The sequence below is a fragment of the Microplitis mediator genome, chromosome 6 (assembly GCF_029852145.1).
Source record: "Microplitis mediator isolate UGA2020A chromosome 6, iyMicMedi2.1, whole genome shotgun sequence".
NCBI classification, from domain to species: Eukaryota; Metazoa; Arthropoda; class Insecta; order Hymenoptera; family Braconidae; genus Microplitis; species Microplitis mediator.
Genome location: NC_079974.1, coordinates 20,055,374 through 20,074,828, shown reverse-complemented (window position 1 = coordinate 20,074,828; position 19,455 = coordinate 20,055,374). Strand labels below are relative to the sequence as shown.

The 19,455-nt window shown below is 30.5% G+C and overlaps 3 protein-coding genes and 1 long non-coding RNA gene across 4 annotated transcripts in view; 2 read left to right on the top strand and 2 right to left on the bottom strand.

Annotated features, from left to right (window-relative positions):
- The first annotated feature begins 2,348 nt into the window (after positions 1 to 2,348).
- LOC130669772 (uncharacterized) lies at positions 2,349 to 8,048 on the top strand. Its single transcript, XM_057472835.1, has 7 exons — positions 2,349 to 2,807; positions 2,877 to 3,053; positions 4,139 to 4,482; positions 4,564 to 4,710; positions 6,605 to 6,853; positions 6,945 to 7,216; positions 7,300 to 8,048. The coding sequence occupies exons 1-7, from the start codon at positions 2,424 to 2,426 to the stop codon at positions 7,623 to 7,625; spliced, it is 1,899 nt and encodes a 632-aa protein (XP_057328818.1). The 5' UTR covers positions 2,349 to 2,423; the 3' UTR covers positions 7,626 to 8,048.
- Positions 7,268 to 9,176, bottom strand: LOC130669778 (glutaredoxin-related protein 5, mitochondrial). Its single transcript, XM_057472843.1, has 3 exons — positions 9,017 to 9,176; positions 8,086 to 8,227; positions 7,268 to 7,921 (listed from the first exon to the last, which is right to left on the bottom strand). The coding sequence occupies exons 1-3, from the start codon at positions 9,095 to 9,097 to the stop codon at positions 7,737 to 7,739; spliced, it is 408 nt and encodes a 135-aa protein (XP_057328826.1). The 5' UTR covers positions 9,098 to 9,176; the 3' UTR covers positions 7,268 to 7,736.
- A 1,282-nt stretch (positions 9,177 to 10,458) lies between these two features.
- Positions 10,459 to 19,455, top strand: part of LOC130669774 (uncharacterized) — a 47,257-nt gene continuing 38,260 nt past the window's right edge. The window contains exons 1-2 of the mRNA XM_057472837.1: positions 10,459 to 10,667; positions 15,670 to 15,770. Of these exons, the coding sequence (XP_057328820.1) occupies positions 15,695 to 15,770 (76 nt within the window). The 5' untranslated portion in view covers positions 10,459 to 10,667; positions 15,670 to 15,694. The remainder of the gene's footprint in view (positions 10,668 to 15,669; positions 15,771 to 19,455) is intronic.
- LOC130669779 (uncharacterized) lies at positions 10,661 to 12,014 on the bottom strand. Its single transcript, XR_008990253.1, has 3 exons — positions 11,484 to 12,014; positions 11,187 to 11,396; positions 10,661 to 11,106 (listed from the first exon to the last, which is right to left on the bottom strand). It is a non-coding gene; the product is annotated as an uncharacterized LOC130669779 (long non-coding RNA).

The window sequence follows — 19,455 nt, the reverse complement described above, 5'->3', positions numbered from 1 at the left end:
TGCATATCACAGAGTATCACGATCTACTACTGGCAAATCGTGCAATCGCGTGACGAATCCTTAAGCTTTGGATAATATTGTTGTTAACCTCGACCTTCGATCATATCAAAATGAACAAAGAAAATAAGAAATAGAACATCCGTATATATATATACTATATTATAACACCCGAAAGTTATATTTTATTACCGTTGGTCCATCTGAAGTATAAAAAACTTGATTTATTTCTCAGACAAATGTTATAAACTTCCAAAATTACTGTTTCAAATAATAATAAACCGCTCAGGAGTTAATTAGGTAATTAAATGTAATTTTTACAATTTCTTGAAGTTATCAATTCTTCGATTGTCAAAGATTTTATTTAATCGTAGGATTTTACTGTTAGTTATAAAAAAAAACTATAAAAGTGTAATATTTTAAATTGTATTTATCAAAAGTTTCTCATCAAAACCTGGTCAAAAAAAAAATAATGATAAGAATATTTAATTAGACAGAAGAAAATCTAGCGAAATTAGCCGAGTTTTTTTTGATCGTGTAATTATTTATAATATTTGGTAATTAATTAACCAATTTTGTTTTAATGATTAATGATTATTAGTACAAATTATCCATAAAATTTGGTACTGTAACGAAATCTATCCAGTAACTAAATTTTTACTGTTGTTAGTAGAAATTGCACTTCATTTACATGCTTTCGAGTTGTATATTTTACAATGTGCATGGGAAAAATTTTGATATTTACCACATGTCCTCACAGTATCAAATTTTTGGGGTAATTTTTAATAAAAATTTTTCTGCGTTTACACTGTAAAAAATCGGGAGTGAATTCGTAGTGATTACAGATTTTGTTTCAATCCGAATTCACGCTCGGAGTTCCGGAGTTAAAAAAAGATCACTCGGAATACGGAGTAAATGGGGAGTTTGTTTTTTCAGCGAAGTAATTTCGGAGTGATCTCGATTTTATTTTAATCCGCATTCACTGATTCGATGCTTCAATATTAAAGTTAACTTCCCTTTGGAGTGAATTTCGCTCCGAGGATTAAAGAAAAAAAAAACAATCGTTCCGCATTTACTTTATACTTAAGGGGTAGCGGTAACCGATTTTCAATTCAATTTAATTTATGAACGAACACTAGAAACCTAAAATAGAGAGTCTTTAGCGTTTTTCAAAACCTTAACAGAGGGCTAAAAATTTCGTATTTTCAAAAATTCTAATTCATCTCCGAGAAAAATTGTTTTAAAATTCTCATTTACTCAACGAGTGCAACAAAGATAGTCCCGTTTATTTTTCTGAGTGTGAGAAAGAGGTCCGGTAGCGTATCCCCTTAATCCGCTTTCACTCCGCAAATTTTTTACAGTTTGTAAATTTTTACTGATATTAAATCAGAGTAGACCAAATTCGTACAGTCGAGGCAAACAAATTCTGTGATTTTTTCCTGGATGTTGAAGAGAATAAAAAATAAGAAGAAAAGTTGATGACATCAGAATTATTGTAATTTTTATTATTATTATTAATTTAATGTGTACATATTAATAAATAAATATATATATATATATATATATATATATATATATATATATAGTTTTTTTTATCAAAACCTTGTCCAAACAAATAATAACATATAATAAAAGACTAAGAAATTTTGTAGCGAAATTAGTCATGGTTTTTTTTCCCGAGTAATTATCTATAATATTCGGTAATTAATTAACCAATTTTTTTAATGATTAATGATGATTATAAATTATTACTGACATTGTAAATTTTCAGTAATGACAGCAATGAAAATATATTATCTCAGTATGTAATAGTACATAAAACTTTAGCGATTCTTTATCGCTTGTCCATACATCGAGTTTACGGACGCGCGTATGTACCACCAGTGTATTTATACTCTGGAACGATAATTGTGAAACGGTGTCCCAACTGTTCAGTTAGATCTATATTAATTAGTCACGTGTGTATATTGAGTGACTGATGAGTCCCTCGGCAAAGGCTCCAACATCGCCAGACGACATTTGAATTCAATATACTGTAGATATGATATATACTTTTAAGTTACATAACATTATAATTTGTCCGAGCATCCAAGCATTTATTTTTAAAAACTAAAAAAAAATCTTTTACTTCTTCAACTTTTTTTTATCTATTATTAGTTTTATATATTTTTAGCCATAATTTTCCTTTTTTATCTCATAAAATAGTTCTAGGTCATGTAAACATTTTTATCGATTCTCTAACTCTGCTAATTATTTTTAATAAACAAGTAAATTATTGTGTGTTACATACATTTATGAATAATGAGCTAACGAGATCCATGTAGAGACATCTGGATGAAAGATTTCTTACCAAGACGTGCAGTTGATAAGAACTGCATATCTCTTGGACTTATTTACGAATAATAAATAATATTAATGGCTAATATATGACAAGAGTTTTTTTTATCCACTTGGACTTTAGTTGGATTAACAAATTGACATTAATAATGTCACGTTTATGTTGTCCTTTTAGTAACAAAGTGATAAATAAATTAATAATTATTTCTTCCTCACCGCTCAATCGAGCTTCATTATCACGTTGTGTTGAACTTAATGCCATTAAAGTTTCTGGGTTTACCAATAGTTTTAATCATGCCAATTGGAGCGTTCGTAACTACTCAAACTATACGAATATTCAAAATAAAAGACCAATTGTTGATGATAATAATATCTTCAAGAGCATTATTCCGGATGTTGATGGTTTTCAGGGATTATTTTTACACCAGTGTGTTTGGAAAAATGTCGATAAATGGTGGAACAAAACAGCTTTGGTAAAATTAAGACTAAGAAATAATAATAGTAGTAGTGTAATTATTTTATGATTAAATTTTAATTTCTAGATATGCGCAGTGACTGGAACATCTTACACGTACGGCGAATTAAGAAAATTAAGCGGAAAATTAGCAACGTCCTTGAGAAAAAATAATCTCCGACCTGGTGATACAGTCGCTGTAGTGCTTACTAATGTACCAGAATATGCAATAATTCTAATGGGGGCCAGTGAAGCTGGAGTTCGGGTAAATATTCGTTGGATTGATTCAAAAAAATCTTTTTTTTTTTTTTTATTCAAAGTTCTAGGGTAAAAAAGACGCCTGGTAAAATGAGAATCTTTAATATTAATATCAACTTACTGATTGCAATTTTTTATACAGTCGACTACCCGTCATAAGCCTCTTCCCCTCAATCGGGAGTTACTGAGTCCAAACAGCCCCCACTTGACCACTTTTTTGAGTTTCGTACCAGACATCCCCTTATAAGCCTCCGTCAAAATTGTCTAAATTATAAACTAACAATAGGAACAAATATCAAAATAAATTATGAAAATTTACTATCGATGTTTCGCGGAGAATAATTTAATCATTATTAAGTAAGATATTATTTATTGTTCATAGTTGTAATCATTAATTACAATTAAAGCTTCTGTTACAACTTTAAAGTTTTATTGATCATTATGTTGATCAATAACAATTATTATTATCATTACTGTAATTAATACCGTTGTCATTATAATTTTTTCCATTACAATTATTATCAGTGTGAAAAGATAAGTATTTATTTTAGCGCTACAAACACTAGAAAAATTGGGATAGTGACGTATGTAACAAAACGTAAATATGACGTTTAAAATGATATAAAATAAAACAGGCTTATAACGGGTAGTCGAGAACAAAACTAAACGCACGGTAGTGGGAAGTCTAAAATTCCAAGAAAAATTTCCTCTAGGTCCCCTAGACCAGGCTTATAACGGGTAGTCGACTGTATTCCATTTAATTAATATTTAAAAAAAAAATTACATTTCAACTTTAACTTAAAATAATTTTTGAAGGAGATCAAAAAATTCATGTCTTTTAAGAGCGTCGAATTTTTTAAAAAACTAAGCAATGGTAATTTCTGTAAATTGTTTCGTTAATGAGCTATAAATTTCTGATTAATTAAAAAATTTTCCCTAGTTAATTAAACGGACAATTGCGATCAGAAAGTACTAGATATTAATGTTGACTCAAATTATAACTTCTTTTTACCCTACTGGAATTTTTGAATAAAAAAAAATATTCATTGACATTTAAATTAAATTTATTATAATAAATATATATATAAATAGTTGACGTTAATAAACCCAGCATACACTGCTAATGAAATGAAAAAACAAGTGGACAATTCTGAAGCTGTAGCTGTAATAACATTGACTTCAAAGTACCCAATTGTTGCTGAGAGTATTAATGGAAACTCGTCGATTCGTTTGCCAGTGGTTGTAATTGAAGATGGGATTCCCTCTACCCCAATACCGGAGGGCTGTATAAACTTCAAAGATTTTATCGGAAGTGGTATTGAAGAGTTTGAAAAAACGGGACAAAGAACCGAACAAAATACTGAAACTGATACAGTTATTTTACCCTACTCTAGTGGAACTACTGGATTACCTAAAGGCGTTGAATTAACTCACAGGTTTATTCATTAATTATTCATTTTTATTTTAATTAAGGCCATTCTTAGGCACACTGTCTCAAATAAAAAAATATGTTTTAGAAATATTGTCGCAAATATATTCCAAGTACGTGTTAAAGAATTGTCGACATCCGAAGAAGCAATTGGTGATCATCAAGAAGTGCTGCCAGTATTTTTACCTATTTATCATATTTATGGATTAGTTATTTGTTTGGCTAATTATCTTAGGTGTTTATTATTTATCTTATCAGGTAGATTTTTCTAAAACCTCGAGATTGGATTTGTCCTCGATCGATTTTTCAAGGAAATTTGACATAATTTATCATAATTAGTCGAGTAGATTCCAAAACTTCCACTCGTTAAAAAATTTATATATGGATATATATTTATATATGTATATATACGTGACATTACCAGCCTTATCATCACAATAGTGCCTACAATTCGTCCCCTTTCTGGGTAAACCTCGTAATTAAATTTGTTTCATAATTAAAACGAGCAACCTGCAGTCACTACGTAACTGTCCAAATATCACTACTAAATTTATAAAATACGCAGAAACAAAGGATTTCTTGCCGCAAAAAAATTTAAATTTGCACCAAGAAATTTTATGCATTATCAATTAAATACAAAAATTGTCTTGGGGCGAGAAGAGATTTTTTTGGTCAAGAAATAATTCCTTGCACCAACTAATTTTTTCTAGTTCTAAATAAATTTTTGTTTTCAATTCACAATGCAAAAAATTTATTGGGGTAAGTAAAAATTTTCTTTAGGCGAGTAAAGATTTTTTGTGTCAATGAATCCTTTTTTTTTCTATGCACACTTTTTTGGCTTTGAGAAGCTTCCTAAAACCAAAAGGGAGTATAAAAATCTGTCATTTTGGAATAAGTAACGCGATATAAATAATATAGCTATATATTCAGTGACATTCAGTCATATTTAGTGACAGAATAATTAAAGTATTAATTTGTTTAAAGAAAATAAATACGATCGTCTTTGTTCCCGCGTAATTTAAATGTAATTCGAATGATATAGATAAATCTATTTATCTCAATACTTGGCAATTAAAAAGAGTTTAAACTATGAAAAGGCACAAATTCAAGTCAAGACCTATCTAATGATACCAATTTCATTAACATTAACTAATTCTATCACATAGATATGGCGGGAACAAAATTTTCCTTATTCTCTTAATAATATAGATAAAATAGATAAGATAGAGTATGAGTGAAAAACATTTTTGGTACTGCTATCGCATAAACAAAGCTTCAAATTTTGATAATTATAACAGAGTGTTCGAGAGACTTTTGAATTTGAATTTTTCCATTAACGCACTTGTAACAGAATAGGTTTCAGAATATTTTACCAATTTCTGAAAAAATTATTACTTTGCAGTCACGAAATTTGACCAGAAAAAGGACGAATTCCTATCGGATCCTAATGAAATTCTCTACATTCATTCTATGGATAAATATCCTGATTAAGTTTGAAGATGGGATAAATCGGTCGATTAGTTTAAAAGTTATGGCTGTTCAAAATTTTCTCGATTTTTCAAAAAATCATTTTTTGAATTATTATTAAAGTTTAGGGCGTCGTTTTTGGCCACAAGGGCCAGTTTTGGACACTGGTATATTTAAATAAAATAATTTGTAAAAGACGCAAGGATGTAATTAATTTTTAAAATACACGCGAGGATATTTTTATTACACTAGTACACGAAAATTTTACTTTATACTTTTTCATTAATTAAAATAAAGTAATAAATGTCCAAAAATAGACATGGCCACAAATGGTGCCTCTACCATATAACTTTAAAACTAAAACTTATAGACAATTAGTGTAAAAAGTTTCTTGAAGTTTGTTCAATAATCTTTTATTTTTGTGCTCAAACTAAATTTTTTTTTCTTCCAATCATTTGATAGCCTTGAAAATTTGAACAAAATCAAAATTACCAAATTCGGTTTCGACTGATAACTTATAAATTTCTTGTTTTGACTTTCGTTTTATGAATTTTACTGCTTTAATAATCAAAAATTTTTAAAATGTCTAGAAAAATCTACCTTTCAGTTTGGTTGCCATTTTTAAAATTAGTATTTAATTAACAATAATTAAAATTCATTAGTCTAGGAGCAAAAATAATATGCATGCCGCAATTTTCATCTACAGCACTCCTGGATGTTTTGGAAAAACACAAAATAACAATATTGTATATTGCACCACCTATTGTTCAGATGTTAGCAAATGATGACAGATTTACATCTCGTCATATGGAGAGAGTTAAATTAATAATGTGCGGCGCGGCACCAACTGGCGAAGAAGTTGTTTCTAAATTTTTAAATCGCGCTGGTCCTCATATAAACTTTACCCAAGGGTAATCAAACTCATTAATATATCAGCATGCGTACATACAATAGTTTATTCAAAGACAAATAAATAATGCACTAGTAAAATATTATTTTTAGATACGGCCTGACAGAGACTTCCCCAGGGATATGTAAAAGTAAAAGAGCGCCAATTGAATCATCGGGACTTTTAGTTCCAAATACTCAAGTACGTATTGTTGGACATGAAGAAAATAATAGAGGAAAAAATTTGGGAGTAAATGAAACGGGAGAAATTTTTGTACGGGGTCCGCAAGTCATGAAAGGATATTTTAAAAATCCTAAGGCTACGGCTGATTGCATGGAAGGCGACTGGTTTAAGACTGGAGATCTGGGTTCGTTTGATGATGAAGGTAATCTTTGATTTGAATGTTTGATTAATGAATCTGGTCTAGATGGTTAATGAGATTGAAATAATAAAATTTATTGATTGAAGGATATTTGTACATACGAGGGCGGCTAAAAGAGTTGATAAAAGTTCAAGGTTATCAGGTAGCACCCGCGGAACTGGAAGATATTATTCAGGGTCACAAAAAAATAGCTGATGCAGCAGTTGTAGGTGTGCCGCATGAAAGATACGGGGAAATTCCAAAAGCTTTTATAGTTCCCAAAGCAAATATGATAATTGATGAGCAAGAAATAAAAGATTACGTTGCTAAACGTGTTTCTAAATACAAACAACTTGGTCACGTTGTTGTAGTTGATAAAATTCCAAAAAGTGCTGCGGGTAAAATTTTACGCCGAGAGTTGCAAAAATTATGATTTTTTTTATAATCATCATGTGGATTTTTAAATATTTTTTATTAACAAAACGAGACTAGTTTATAGAATTGGAAATTATTTACAAATCCGTAGATACTTGGGTTCTTTTAATTACTTTTTCGATGCGTCATCGGCATTGTCTTTTGTTAAAAGAGCGCTTGTTATTCCAGCTTTTTTTAATTCTTCAATAAGTTCACCGTTCTGGTGCATTTGGAGTAAAATGTCACAGCCACCAACAAATTCGCCGTTTATAAAAACTTGGGGTATTGTTGGCCAGTTTGAAAAATCTTTTACACCTAAAAGTTAAGTAATTTTAATTACATTACAAGAGAATTACAATATCATATATATTTTTGACATATATTTTTATAGTGGTATTTATTACAAAAATTTTGTAAATAAAAAATGGAAATTTGTATTTAATTACCAGTATTTTTTTAATTGTTTACATAAAATTTACCTTGTCTGAGTTCATCACTTGCTAGTACGTCATGTGCATCATATTTAACTCCATGCATACGGAATATTTGTACAACGGCATTGCTGAATCCACATCTAGGTTCTTCTGGTACTCCTTTCATAAAAACCACGACCTTGTTTTGCTAAAAAAAATACAATTATTTAAATTAGCAGACAATTAACAAAATTTTCGGATTTTTTTTTTAAATTTAATTTATATAAAAATATGCACGTGTAGAAAATTTAAAAAACTAGGTGCAATTTTTTATTTATAATTTAGTGTTTAAAAAAAATCCAAAAATTATTGGACGTCGGCTAACTTCAGTATCATATAAAATTACCGTCTAATAATTTTTGAATTTTTATATAAAATGATAAATTATAAAAATAAAACTATTTAAAAAAAAAAACACATAGTTTTTTTAATTTTCTACATGTGCATATGTTCAATTTTTTTCTTTAAATTTTGGAAACTGAAGTTAGCCGGCTGATAATTTTTGATTTTTTTTAAAACGATAAATTATAAAAAAAAATATTTTAAAAACTGCACTCATAGTTTTTTAAATTTTCTGTGCATATTTTTTTTTTTATTTGAAAAAAAAAAATCCAAAATTTTTAACTGTCTGTTAACTATGAGTGTGAATGTTACTGACAAGTGGCATTTTTAAAATTTCGAAATAAATGAAACAATGTAAGAATAAATATAAAAAAACTGCGTATTTAGATCAATGAAAAATCAGAACGCGCATTTTTTTAAAATTTAAATATTTAAATTTATTTAAAATTTCAAAATTATCTCACGTCGGCTACATTCACACTCATGTTAACTTCAGTATCATTCAAATTTAATTATTGAAAAAAAGATTAAAAAATTTCAGGATTCATTACCCGCAAGCTTTGGGTTCATGTTTAAAAAAAATTTTAAAACTTACTTTTACTAAATTAGGAATATCTTTGACACTTGTCGCAAATCCGCGAGCAATTAACGCCAGCCTACCGGTAATTCCAATCATTTTTTTATTTTAAATAAAAATATATATGAAATAACTTTATATTTTCGATGAAGGTTATGACCGTATGGTTATTTAAATGAAAATAATAATAATAAATTAATATGAATGACCGTTCATCAGCTGTTCAAACAATTGGCCGCGTAGATGGCGCTGACATTTAAACTGTCTTACCGACGTTCATTCTATCGTATCTTCTGAAAAAAAATGACTATTGAGTCCGTATTGAGTGATTAGCTCTTCAATTAATCTACAATTATTTATTAATTACGATTATTCAATAAAAGTATCCCAAGTAAGTCATTTATTTTAAATATTTAAAGTGACAGCTGATCATGTCACCCGAAATAAGTTTATTTTTCTATCGCCCGATGGCGTTCGATGCCAGAATGTCAATTTAAGCAGATAAAAATAAATTGCAATCACTCTTTGTGCATAAGTATATATATTTCGCAATTACAATACATAAGAATATATAAAAAAGTAATTGCGTTTCAAAATATAAAAATTTATCAGCAAAAAGAAATCGCGCCCCAGATTTTTATAAAAAATATTTTTTAAAAACTCGTTTAAATTCAAAAAAATGTCAGAAAAATAATTCAATAACTTGAGGTAATTATAAAGTATTTAATTACTTATATATTTATATATATAATTATATATTTATGTTATATAAATGACTATAAAATTCCAGTGAAATTTAAATAATTTGAACGCACGCGCTCAGACAATCGAGTCGAGGAGATCGATTCGATAATCGAAAATTTTCAATACATAATAAATTTTCATACATATATGTATATTAAATAAATACCAACTTAATACAAACATAAAAATCGATACTAGAAAAAAATCTCGATAAAAATGCATTGAGTCGATAATAAATTTAATTTAAATTCATTTTTTATTATACAAGTAATGAGAATATAATCATATATTTTGTTATCTTATCAATTTAATGAGTCTAAAACTTAAAAAATTTAATTAACAACATAACTAAATATATATAATAAAATAAACATATTAAAATAATTCATTAAAAGTTAAATTTCAAATAAAACTGACAGTTTATTTTTATTCAAATTAATACTCAATAATTTATTCAAATTAAAATAATTAAATCTATACCAATAATTTCATCATGATCTCAAGTAATTATTTTATTATTACAACAATGAACAAAATAATAAACAAATAATATATACATATACATATATATATATATATATTCATTTAAAAAAAAATACATACACAATAATAAGTCTTATCTACTTTCAAGTCAAGTATAAAACGCACAAATATATATAAATATCCATGTATATGTTTACAGGACACATATATATACATACATATATATACACATGTAATACAAATGTATGTACAGTACCGGGGATTTATTTACAAAAAAAGAAACACTTTGATGGCGCAACAAGCACCATTTACAAACATGTCAATGTCGATAATACGTCACAATATCCAATCTGGCAGCTGACAACAGCGATATTATGCGCTTGATCGATATCATATTAATGTATCAACATTCTTATAAATTTTTTAATAAATCGCAGTACCAGTAAGTATCAAAAACATATATATTAAATTATAATTTCGAATACTGAGCGCATGCTAAATGTTTAACGGTGATAAACATTTATCTATACATGTATATGTAATATAAACATAAATATGTGACCTGCATGTCGGCTAATAAATTATTCGAGTATAAGATGATGAATAACTAAAATCTACTCGTAAAGTTGTTGCGACTACTTCTTGCTATACATCGATAGATTAAATACAAACCAGATACAAGTAGGCAGGCAATACTGACCCAACCTTCTTAGAGAAGGCTCCCGGAAATGCAAACTAGTAATAATATTTATTGCTCTAACTTCTCATTATCGTTCCTTCAAACTGTCTCCATCTCTGTCTATCAGCTTTTTTTTTATTACAAAATCCTCTGTAGTCTTTACTTGTATCGAGTTGATGCAACTCTAATAGCAGATCTATACCTAGAATTATACAATATTTAATTTTTCATTATATATATTTTTTTTTATCATATTCTACTTGTAACAACATTTATACACACGTGCAACATACTTCGGTATCATTGATTACTCAGCAGTCGTTGAAATTATGAAAAATAAGTAAATAAATAATTTAGCTTTAATTTTTAAAGCAATCTTACCAGAGTTACTGTTTACATTATTTATTTCTTTGTTGTGAGCAGTATAGTATGTGTATATATAATTTAAATTAGGATTGTTGTTATTATTATTATAATTGTTGTGTTGAAAATCTAAGAAAAGTTTTATGAAGGTCATAAATAATAGAAAGTTTTGGGCATTAAATAAAAGTTTGTTAAGATAAACCAGTAAAAAAATACCTTTAGGAGACGTACAATCGTATACAAATATTTGAGTCACCTATTTTGGTTTATCTTTTTTGAGAACCTTGAACCGACTAACTGTCATCAGAATGACAGAGTAAATAAAAAGTATCGATAGAACAATACAAAATAATGTTTAGTTGACGTAGAGATAAATCGTATGACGTGTTTTTAAAGTCACAGATAAAGATAATTATAAAACCATTTTTTATCTAGAGTAAAAATGATAATATTTAAATGATTTTATATTTTCTCTTGTTCAATGATCCGGAGTTGCTACAAAGGGCATGCACATGGACATGTTTTGTGAACAGAGACAAGTCTTACAATACATTATATTAAGTATGGATACTTATATATACATATATATGTATGCATGTGGATATATGAATCCGCAAAAGAAGTACGGAACCAAGTGAAGCATCTGGGATGGTATGCGCGCGCGGCTTACGCGCGGAGTAACCGAGACGAGGAGGGCCCTCCTTTTTTCCCCTAACCCGTGCTGATGGCGACGAGGTATATATATATATATATATATATATATATATATATATATATATATATATATATATATATATATATATGTATATATATAAAACGTAGACTCTGACTCTGTCTGCCTAACCTGCACTCTGCTGACAGTCCAGCAAGAAAGACGTTGAATGTTGAGTAAAAGAGCGCATTTAAAGTGGGAGGGAGGGAGTAAGTTAGTAAGTAAGTAAGAGAAAGAGAGTTAAAAAACAATGAAAGAGTGAGAGGTAAAGTAAGAGAAAGAGAAAGAATATATGTATGTATATGTATGTATGTATGTATTATAGTGGAAGGACTGAAAGGGGCAGGGGCACGCGCCAAGAGTGAAAGAGGGACGCCACAAGGTAGCGTAGCGCGGGTGAGGACGAAAGAGGGATACGGAGGATCGGTTGAACTGCTATGAGGGACTCGCGGGGTAAGAGAGGACGTACACAAACGACGATGCGATGCGCGCGAGCCATCAGGGCCGCGAATGAGATTGGATAGCATGGTGGATTGGGAAGAAGAAAAATAAAAATAAAAAGAAAAAGAGAGCATGAACTGTCGAGGGGTAGGCTGAGGTGAGGGAGGACTACAGCCGAAGAACGAGGATAGCACGCGACGTGGCTTCTTGCACTCCGTTGTTCTGTTCCTTACTCCCACTCACGCAATACAACTGAATGTGCGTACTTTATATCTACATATTGTATATATTTATAAATGTATATCACATGAAAACATTTATTCCGTCATATATATATATATGACGATTATACACTCACTAAATATTCCGCCAATTACTCTGAAAACATTTTATTTTTTATATATTTCTGGATAGGAATCTTGTGTTCTCTGGTTTTAAACATATTTTTTAAAAGACCTCACTTTTGTCAAAACATTTGTATGCCGATTAAGATTTTAATCGCGAGATAAATGGATCTGTCTGACGAGCGAAACATTAAATTTAGGATGAGTTATATTATTTTTCTTAGAGTTTTAATAAATAAGTATATATATGTAATGTAGTAATGGTGAAATTTATACGGTGATTATAATTACGATGTAAAGAAGAGTCGCGGGTAAGCTAAAGGATTGCAACGGTTGAAGGAAGCTACTTATTAACCGTAGTCGTCATCGTCGCAACGGAGAGTTGTATATATATATATAACTATAGAGAGAGGTAATATAAAGAAAAGAGGGTTGAATAAGAGAGGCTAAGCGAGTGATAAAGACAAATAAATGGTTATAAAGACAAAGAAATAAGCGGGAGGTGATATGGAATAAGAAAAGAGCAAGTACCAGACTCTGAACATATTTGAGAGAGAGAGGGACGAATGTGTGTTGATCATGTGTTTGTTTGTGTGTATGTATATGTAATGTATATGGATTGGTTGTTTGATATAGGGGAGTATATACGCGCGGTGTATTACAAAAAGCGCGAAATGTTGAGTCGGGTCGTTTGTAAGTGCGACCAAGATGGAGAGAAAACAAAACGCACAAGTACGGAATCAAGTATGTAAAATGTATGTATATATAAGAGAAAGATCAAGTATAAGAAGAAGAAGTATAAAGAAGTGTGGAGAATATAAGCAGGGGCCACACACTCAGACTCAGCACGTTGTCGGTAACAACTCGCGTGGCTGTGACCAAGCAACCAGCGAATAACTGCGAGCAGCGACGTTGTGTGTTATGTTGCATTAACGTCGGATATATCAGCCGATGCGAGTTTTAGTCAGTGTATGGAGTGTGTGTTGCCGTTTGCCGGTTGCAAGGAGGAACAAGAGGTCGCGCGCAATGGGAAAGGACAAGGACCGAGCGATCTCGACATTGCGTTAAATAGAATAGGATGGAATAGATACAACAAGAGCAACAGAGACCGCGATACATAAATTTATTATGTGTATTAAAGTGAGATGGAAAAACTTGCAGAGACTGCAAGCCGATGAGAGAGGGCATGGAGGTCACGAGGGGAGGGAGATATTCTCTGAAGCAACTTATATATTTGTATATATATACATATCAGAAATCAGTTGCAAAGCATGTCGACACCACACTAAGAAATAATATGCCTGCAAAGTACTGTAGTAACAATAATCTGAAACTCGATTATTATTAATATTTTGCAATGGACAAACTTTTGTCCAAAGTAAATAATGGGTAAAAAATATATGTATTGAAGTATTTAAATAAATATATATTTAACAAGCTGTGACGTGATAACTCTTTGGCTCGTGTCAATGACGTTTTTTCCCGCGTCACCGTTACGTCATCGGGGAAAACTCAAACCCGTGACGTAGCGGCACACGCCGAGTGTTAGATTGAGCAGAGAGAGAACTGAGGGGACGGGTGGGGTGGGAGTGGGTTGAGACAGTCTATAGCTGATACGTCAGTGTATGTGTACTGTATGGCAACTAGCGGGGAACCAAATCGTAATATAGTGGCAGCCAGTGTATAGTAGAGTTTACTGTAGATTGTATGTATAAATGTGGGTGTGTATATGTATGTATGTATGTATGTATGTGAGGAGGCATGTAGATGGAGAGGCTGATGATGAGCAGACGGTAACGGGAGTGAGACGCATGATCGCGACGGCGCGGCGAGTGTGAGTATGTATGAGTGGGGGGATAGGACACAACACGAGAGATAGAGTAGAGTAGTAGACTTTACTTGGTTGGACTACTCTATGTTATGCTGTGGGCTATGCTACTCTGTACTCCGATCGTCTACCAGCAGCAGCAGCACCACCACCACCACCATCAGCACAAGCCCATAGCGCAGAGTACCGCGAACCGCGAAGAATTGGTAACGACCTTTGCCGCCGCGGCGACGGATACCCGGTTTAGTTAATCGAGTTCGAATCGCGGCTCATCAGAGTTTAACTTGCGCGCCATTTATATTTTTATCACCCGCCCAACTTATTTGAATAAACCTTAAGTTCATCATACGTGTAATTTTTTTTTTACCGCTACCATAAATATTTACACGATATAATTATTTATAATCACATAAACATTTGTGTTAATGTGGATAAAAACCAATGAGTGTTTGACAGTGGAAATTTTGTTGATCAAAGTGTTGACTTTAACTGACTTACTGTTTATTATTATATTACCTTCACTTAGTCGTTCGTCACGTTCGAATGTGCACAGGTGCGCCAGGAGGGGGAGGATAACGGACAAGTGGTGGTGGGAGTACACTTGTTATTGTGTATGTATGTATGTACGTACGTACGTATGTATATATATGTACATACCTCGACATACAATATATGTATGTACTAATGTACGTAGTGTATTGAAGAAGGAGCAGACTTAAGAGTAGAGAGAGACTTGTTAGCTGTGTAACGGTTGTTGTTATTGTCGAGCTCGCGAACGCGACGGATTGAATAGACTTTAGCCGCGCGTTATTTAGAAACAAAACCGACTTATTTGTGGACGGTATTTGTGATTGAAAGGAGACCAAGGGAAAAAAAATAAGTCGGTCAGTGGTCAGTGTTCGGAGTGGAGCTTTTTTAACTCATTTTTATTTACCTTTTTTAAATCATACACTTTTATAAATAACATATATTCATATACCTGTATTTATATTGACTTTGAGTGACAGTGCATGTGATAGTCTGAAATTTCTTGAAGATACATTTACAATATTATAATATATTATTATTGTTATATAGACAATATTATTGAGGAGCCGATAGAATGCTCGACTTTGAACAGCAAGCCAATCAGGAGCAGGCATTGGCCTCACTGGACGAAGACTGGCACCTGCTTGGGGGTGAGTGTACGACCTCAGTTACCTTTTATTTTATTATTAATTATTTATTTAATCCTTTTTATTTTATTCGTCTACGCTCTTATCCGATACATACATATATACAATATATATGATGGCGATGACGATACGCCACTACCTACTACGTAATAAAATACTAAGTAAGGATTTTCTCGCCCACTCACTCGCTCTTATAACTTATTCTATATAATACAAGTCCTCAACACACAGACTACTGTAGTAAATTGGCTCTGCCAACGCTCGTCCTTTAACCCATCCTAAAGGACATGACCCTTGAAATTTTGCGTGACCTCTCTATTCCCAAGCATTTTACTTGGTTCACTTAACTTTACTGTCGGCTATTGATATTGAACGATAAAAACTACGGTATAATATAAAAGACTTCGGAAACTTTGATACTAAAAAACCGGAGAGATTGACATTCATTTTTTATTATTATTATTATTATTATTATTATTATTATTATTACAATATATTTCTTTACATTGTAGAGTTTAGGGACGCACTGACCTCGGATAAATTTCTCGCGAGTACGAAAGGGGAAAGTGAAAACGACAAGTGAAATCGTGACATTAGATTACAATCTAACGTTACTTGATATTAGATTAAATTAGATTTTTTAAACAAATATTTGCTTTATGAAATACACATGTATTATATATATGTATGTATATATAATTTTAACTCCCGGAAATTTGTCATTACGTTCGGTATTTTATTACAAACTTTAATAGTCGATTTTAGGTTTTACATTAAAATAATTATGCCTCATACGTAATTGTTGGTAATAATAATGATGATAATATTAATAAATTAAAAAGGAGTAACAATAAAAAATAAAATAAAAAAAGAAACGTCATACAAACATCTATCTCGAGGTCGCTCTCGTACCAACCTGTTGAATTTTGTTGACGTCTACGCGTTATTCTTTCGCGAGGACTAGACGACCAACGAACCGTGTGACCTATTGTATTGTCTCCGCCTCTAAAGAACGGAGGAGATACATAAATAAAAAAAAATTAATGCCACCTAATACTTGTTTATTGTATACAAAAGTACGTGAAATATTATTGAATTCAATTACATTTTATAACTAAACATGAATCACTGTAACAATAAATCCAGTTTACAATAAATTTTTTTTTACTGAGACGTTTATATTTTTCGTTTTATTCTCAGTTTCAAATTTTTTTTTTAATACTTTTAAGGGGGATAGCCACTGTGAGGATCGAAAAAATAGGTGATTTTCGGGAATTTTTTTGACTGGAATAATAAAAGAATTTGGGGATCGGGTTTTTTTTGTTTTCTAAAGTATACATTGAAGATAATTCTCCTAAATTTTCATTAAAAAATATCATGTTGTTACAAAGTTATAAGCATTTTTGTGGAGCAACAAACAAATTTCCCCCACCACGGTGTCATCTCTAACTCAAAATCGGATTATCAGAAACAAAAAAACCAAACGGCGTTGTAATCTGTATGCATGTGGTCATCGTTGCACGTAAAGGATTTTGAAAATTTGGATTTGAAAAAAAATGGCGACATTAAAAATTTTTTCGTTATTTTTTCTGATTTTTTTGGATTCAAACAGCCCTAAAAAATCTTAAAAATCAAAATTTTCAAAATCCCCTAGGTGCAACGTTAGCTACTGAATAGACAAATACGACAAAAAAAAAGTTGCGAATCGGTTGATATTTATGCAAAGTACAGATGCCACCAGTTCAAAAAAAGTAGTTTCGAGAAAAATGCGTTTAAAGTTTTTAGTCGATGCAACGGTCAGTTGACGCGCTGTCACAAAAATTACTATAACTTGAAAAAAATATTCGGAATTTTCATATAAAACTTTAGATACATATTTTTGATCATATACACTTTGATTTAATAAAAAAAAAATGTTTTTTTTTTAAATTTCACAGTGGCTATCCTCCTTAATACTGAGTAAAATTTGAATTTTGTATTTTATGTTGGCTAAAAAAATTGGTACTGCATCATCGTGAGAAAAATAATTGTGAGAAAATAGTGTAGAGTTTAAGTGGAATTAATTGTTAGATTGGTCGTCGGTTGTCGCGAACGAAGGTCAGCTCGCGGAATAGTATAAGAGACAAGTTGCGAGAGTGTCCCTCGATAATGTGAATAAGTTAACTCAGGATCACGCGTTCTGCTCCATCTTTATCTTACAATACCATCGAGACTTAACTTAAGTTTACTTTACTTAAACTTGTAATGGTATAGCATAGAGGTGCGTTGAATTTATGATGCGCTCTCGCGCACCTTTACTTTTTATGTGTCTACATATATGTAGATGTTGCGTTTTATAAAAAAGAGAAAGGACTTGTATATATATATATAAAATTTTTAAATGCGTAAGAGGTAAGGGAGGGAGAGATCACCTTGGCCAGAGCTAGAAAAAATTTACGTCTGTATATTTTAGTAAATATTGATAATTAATTTAGGAATCGTTTTAAATTAGTGATAAAAGTACTAAGCATTAGAAAGGGTTGTGGGGTAAAGGTATCAGTTAAAAAAAAAAACACCTGCTGACCGCAACGTCCACAATGTTAACTCTCGTGCTCTTTTTTACTCTTTTCTTCTTTTCTCTATCTCTATCTTTACTCCGTTTTGCTGACAAGTAAACAGTTTTGTGTCTCTCACCTGGCGCTTTCGCTGTCGCGCCGTTCACCGAGTGCTTGAGATCGCTAAGAAAAAAAATAATACGAAAAAAAATTTGCTCTTATAACATCTGGAAGAGTTTTAGTACAAACTCTGCATGTTTTATATTTTTAAATATTATGTGATTTCGAATTTTTGAAATTATAAATACGAAGGTTATATTTAAATTACCTCATACTTTTTTTTTTTTCAATATCATCTGCATGTTAATCAATTACATTAAATTACTTGCTAACAATTATTATATTTTTTTTTTAATATTGTGTCTACGACTGAGGGTCAGTGAACTGAAAATCGGGTTTTAATGTTAAATCAAACATTAACTGATTCATTAATTGTAATAATTAAAAAATTATTAGGATGATTAATATCTATTTCAATATAATTTCTAGTTTTTTAACTTTTTTAATAAAAAAAAAATCGTCAGTTACAAATTTTATCGACACTAAAAATAGCTCCGAGTTATTGATTAATTACATTAAATTTTTTTTATAACGTTGTATTGCGTCGTTATTATTTTTCTTATTATTTTTTCATCAAAATATATCAAATAATTATTTAGCCAAATAATTATATATATTAATTTCGATATATGCCAGTTAATTTATTTAATTAACAACAATAACAATCATGATATCGATTAATAATTTTTGAATTTTTTTTAAAACGATAAATTATAAAAAAAACATATTTTTAAAAATTGCATCTACAGTTTTTTAAATTCTCTACATGTGCAAATTTTTAGTTTGATTTTTTTTTGAATTCGATTTGTTGAGAAAAAATCCGAAAATTTTTAATTGTCTGTTAAGTTCAGGATTATTATTAATAATAATAATCATGATACCGTAGATTATTAATTTTTGAATTTTTTTCAAAACCATAATCAATAAAAAAAAACATTTTAAAAAATTGCACCTACAGTTTTTTAAATTTTCTACATGCGCAAATTTTTAGTTTGATTTTTTTTTTTGGAATAGATTGGTTGAAAAAAAATCCG

Coding starts and splice junctions, on each gene's coding strand:
- LOC130669772 (XM_057472835.1), top strand. CDS start 2,424: ATGACAAGAGTTTTTTTTATCCACTTGGACTTTAGTTGGATTAACAAA. Junction 3,054..4,138: donor CCAGTGAAGCTGGAGTTCGG/GTAAATATTCGT, acceptor ATATATAAATAG/TTGACGTTAATAAACCCAGC. Junction 6,854..6,944: donor CATATAAACTTTACCCAAGG/GTAATCAAACTC, acceptor TATTATTTTTAG/ATACGGCCTGACAGAGACTT.
- LOC130669778 (XM_057472843.1), bottom strand. CDS start 9,097: ATGATTGGAATTACCGGTAGGCTGGCGTTAATTGCTCGCGGATTTGCG. Junction 8,228..9,016: donor ATATTCCTAATTTAGTAAAA/GTAAGTTTTAAA, acceptor TATTTTTTTTAG/CAAAACAAGGTCGTGGTTTT. Junction 7,922..8,085: donor AAGTGATGAACTCAGACAAG/GTAAATTTTATG, acceptor CTTAACTTTTAG/GTGTAAAAGATTTTTCAAAC.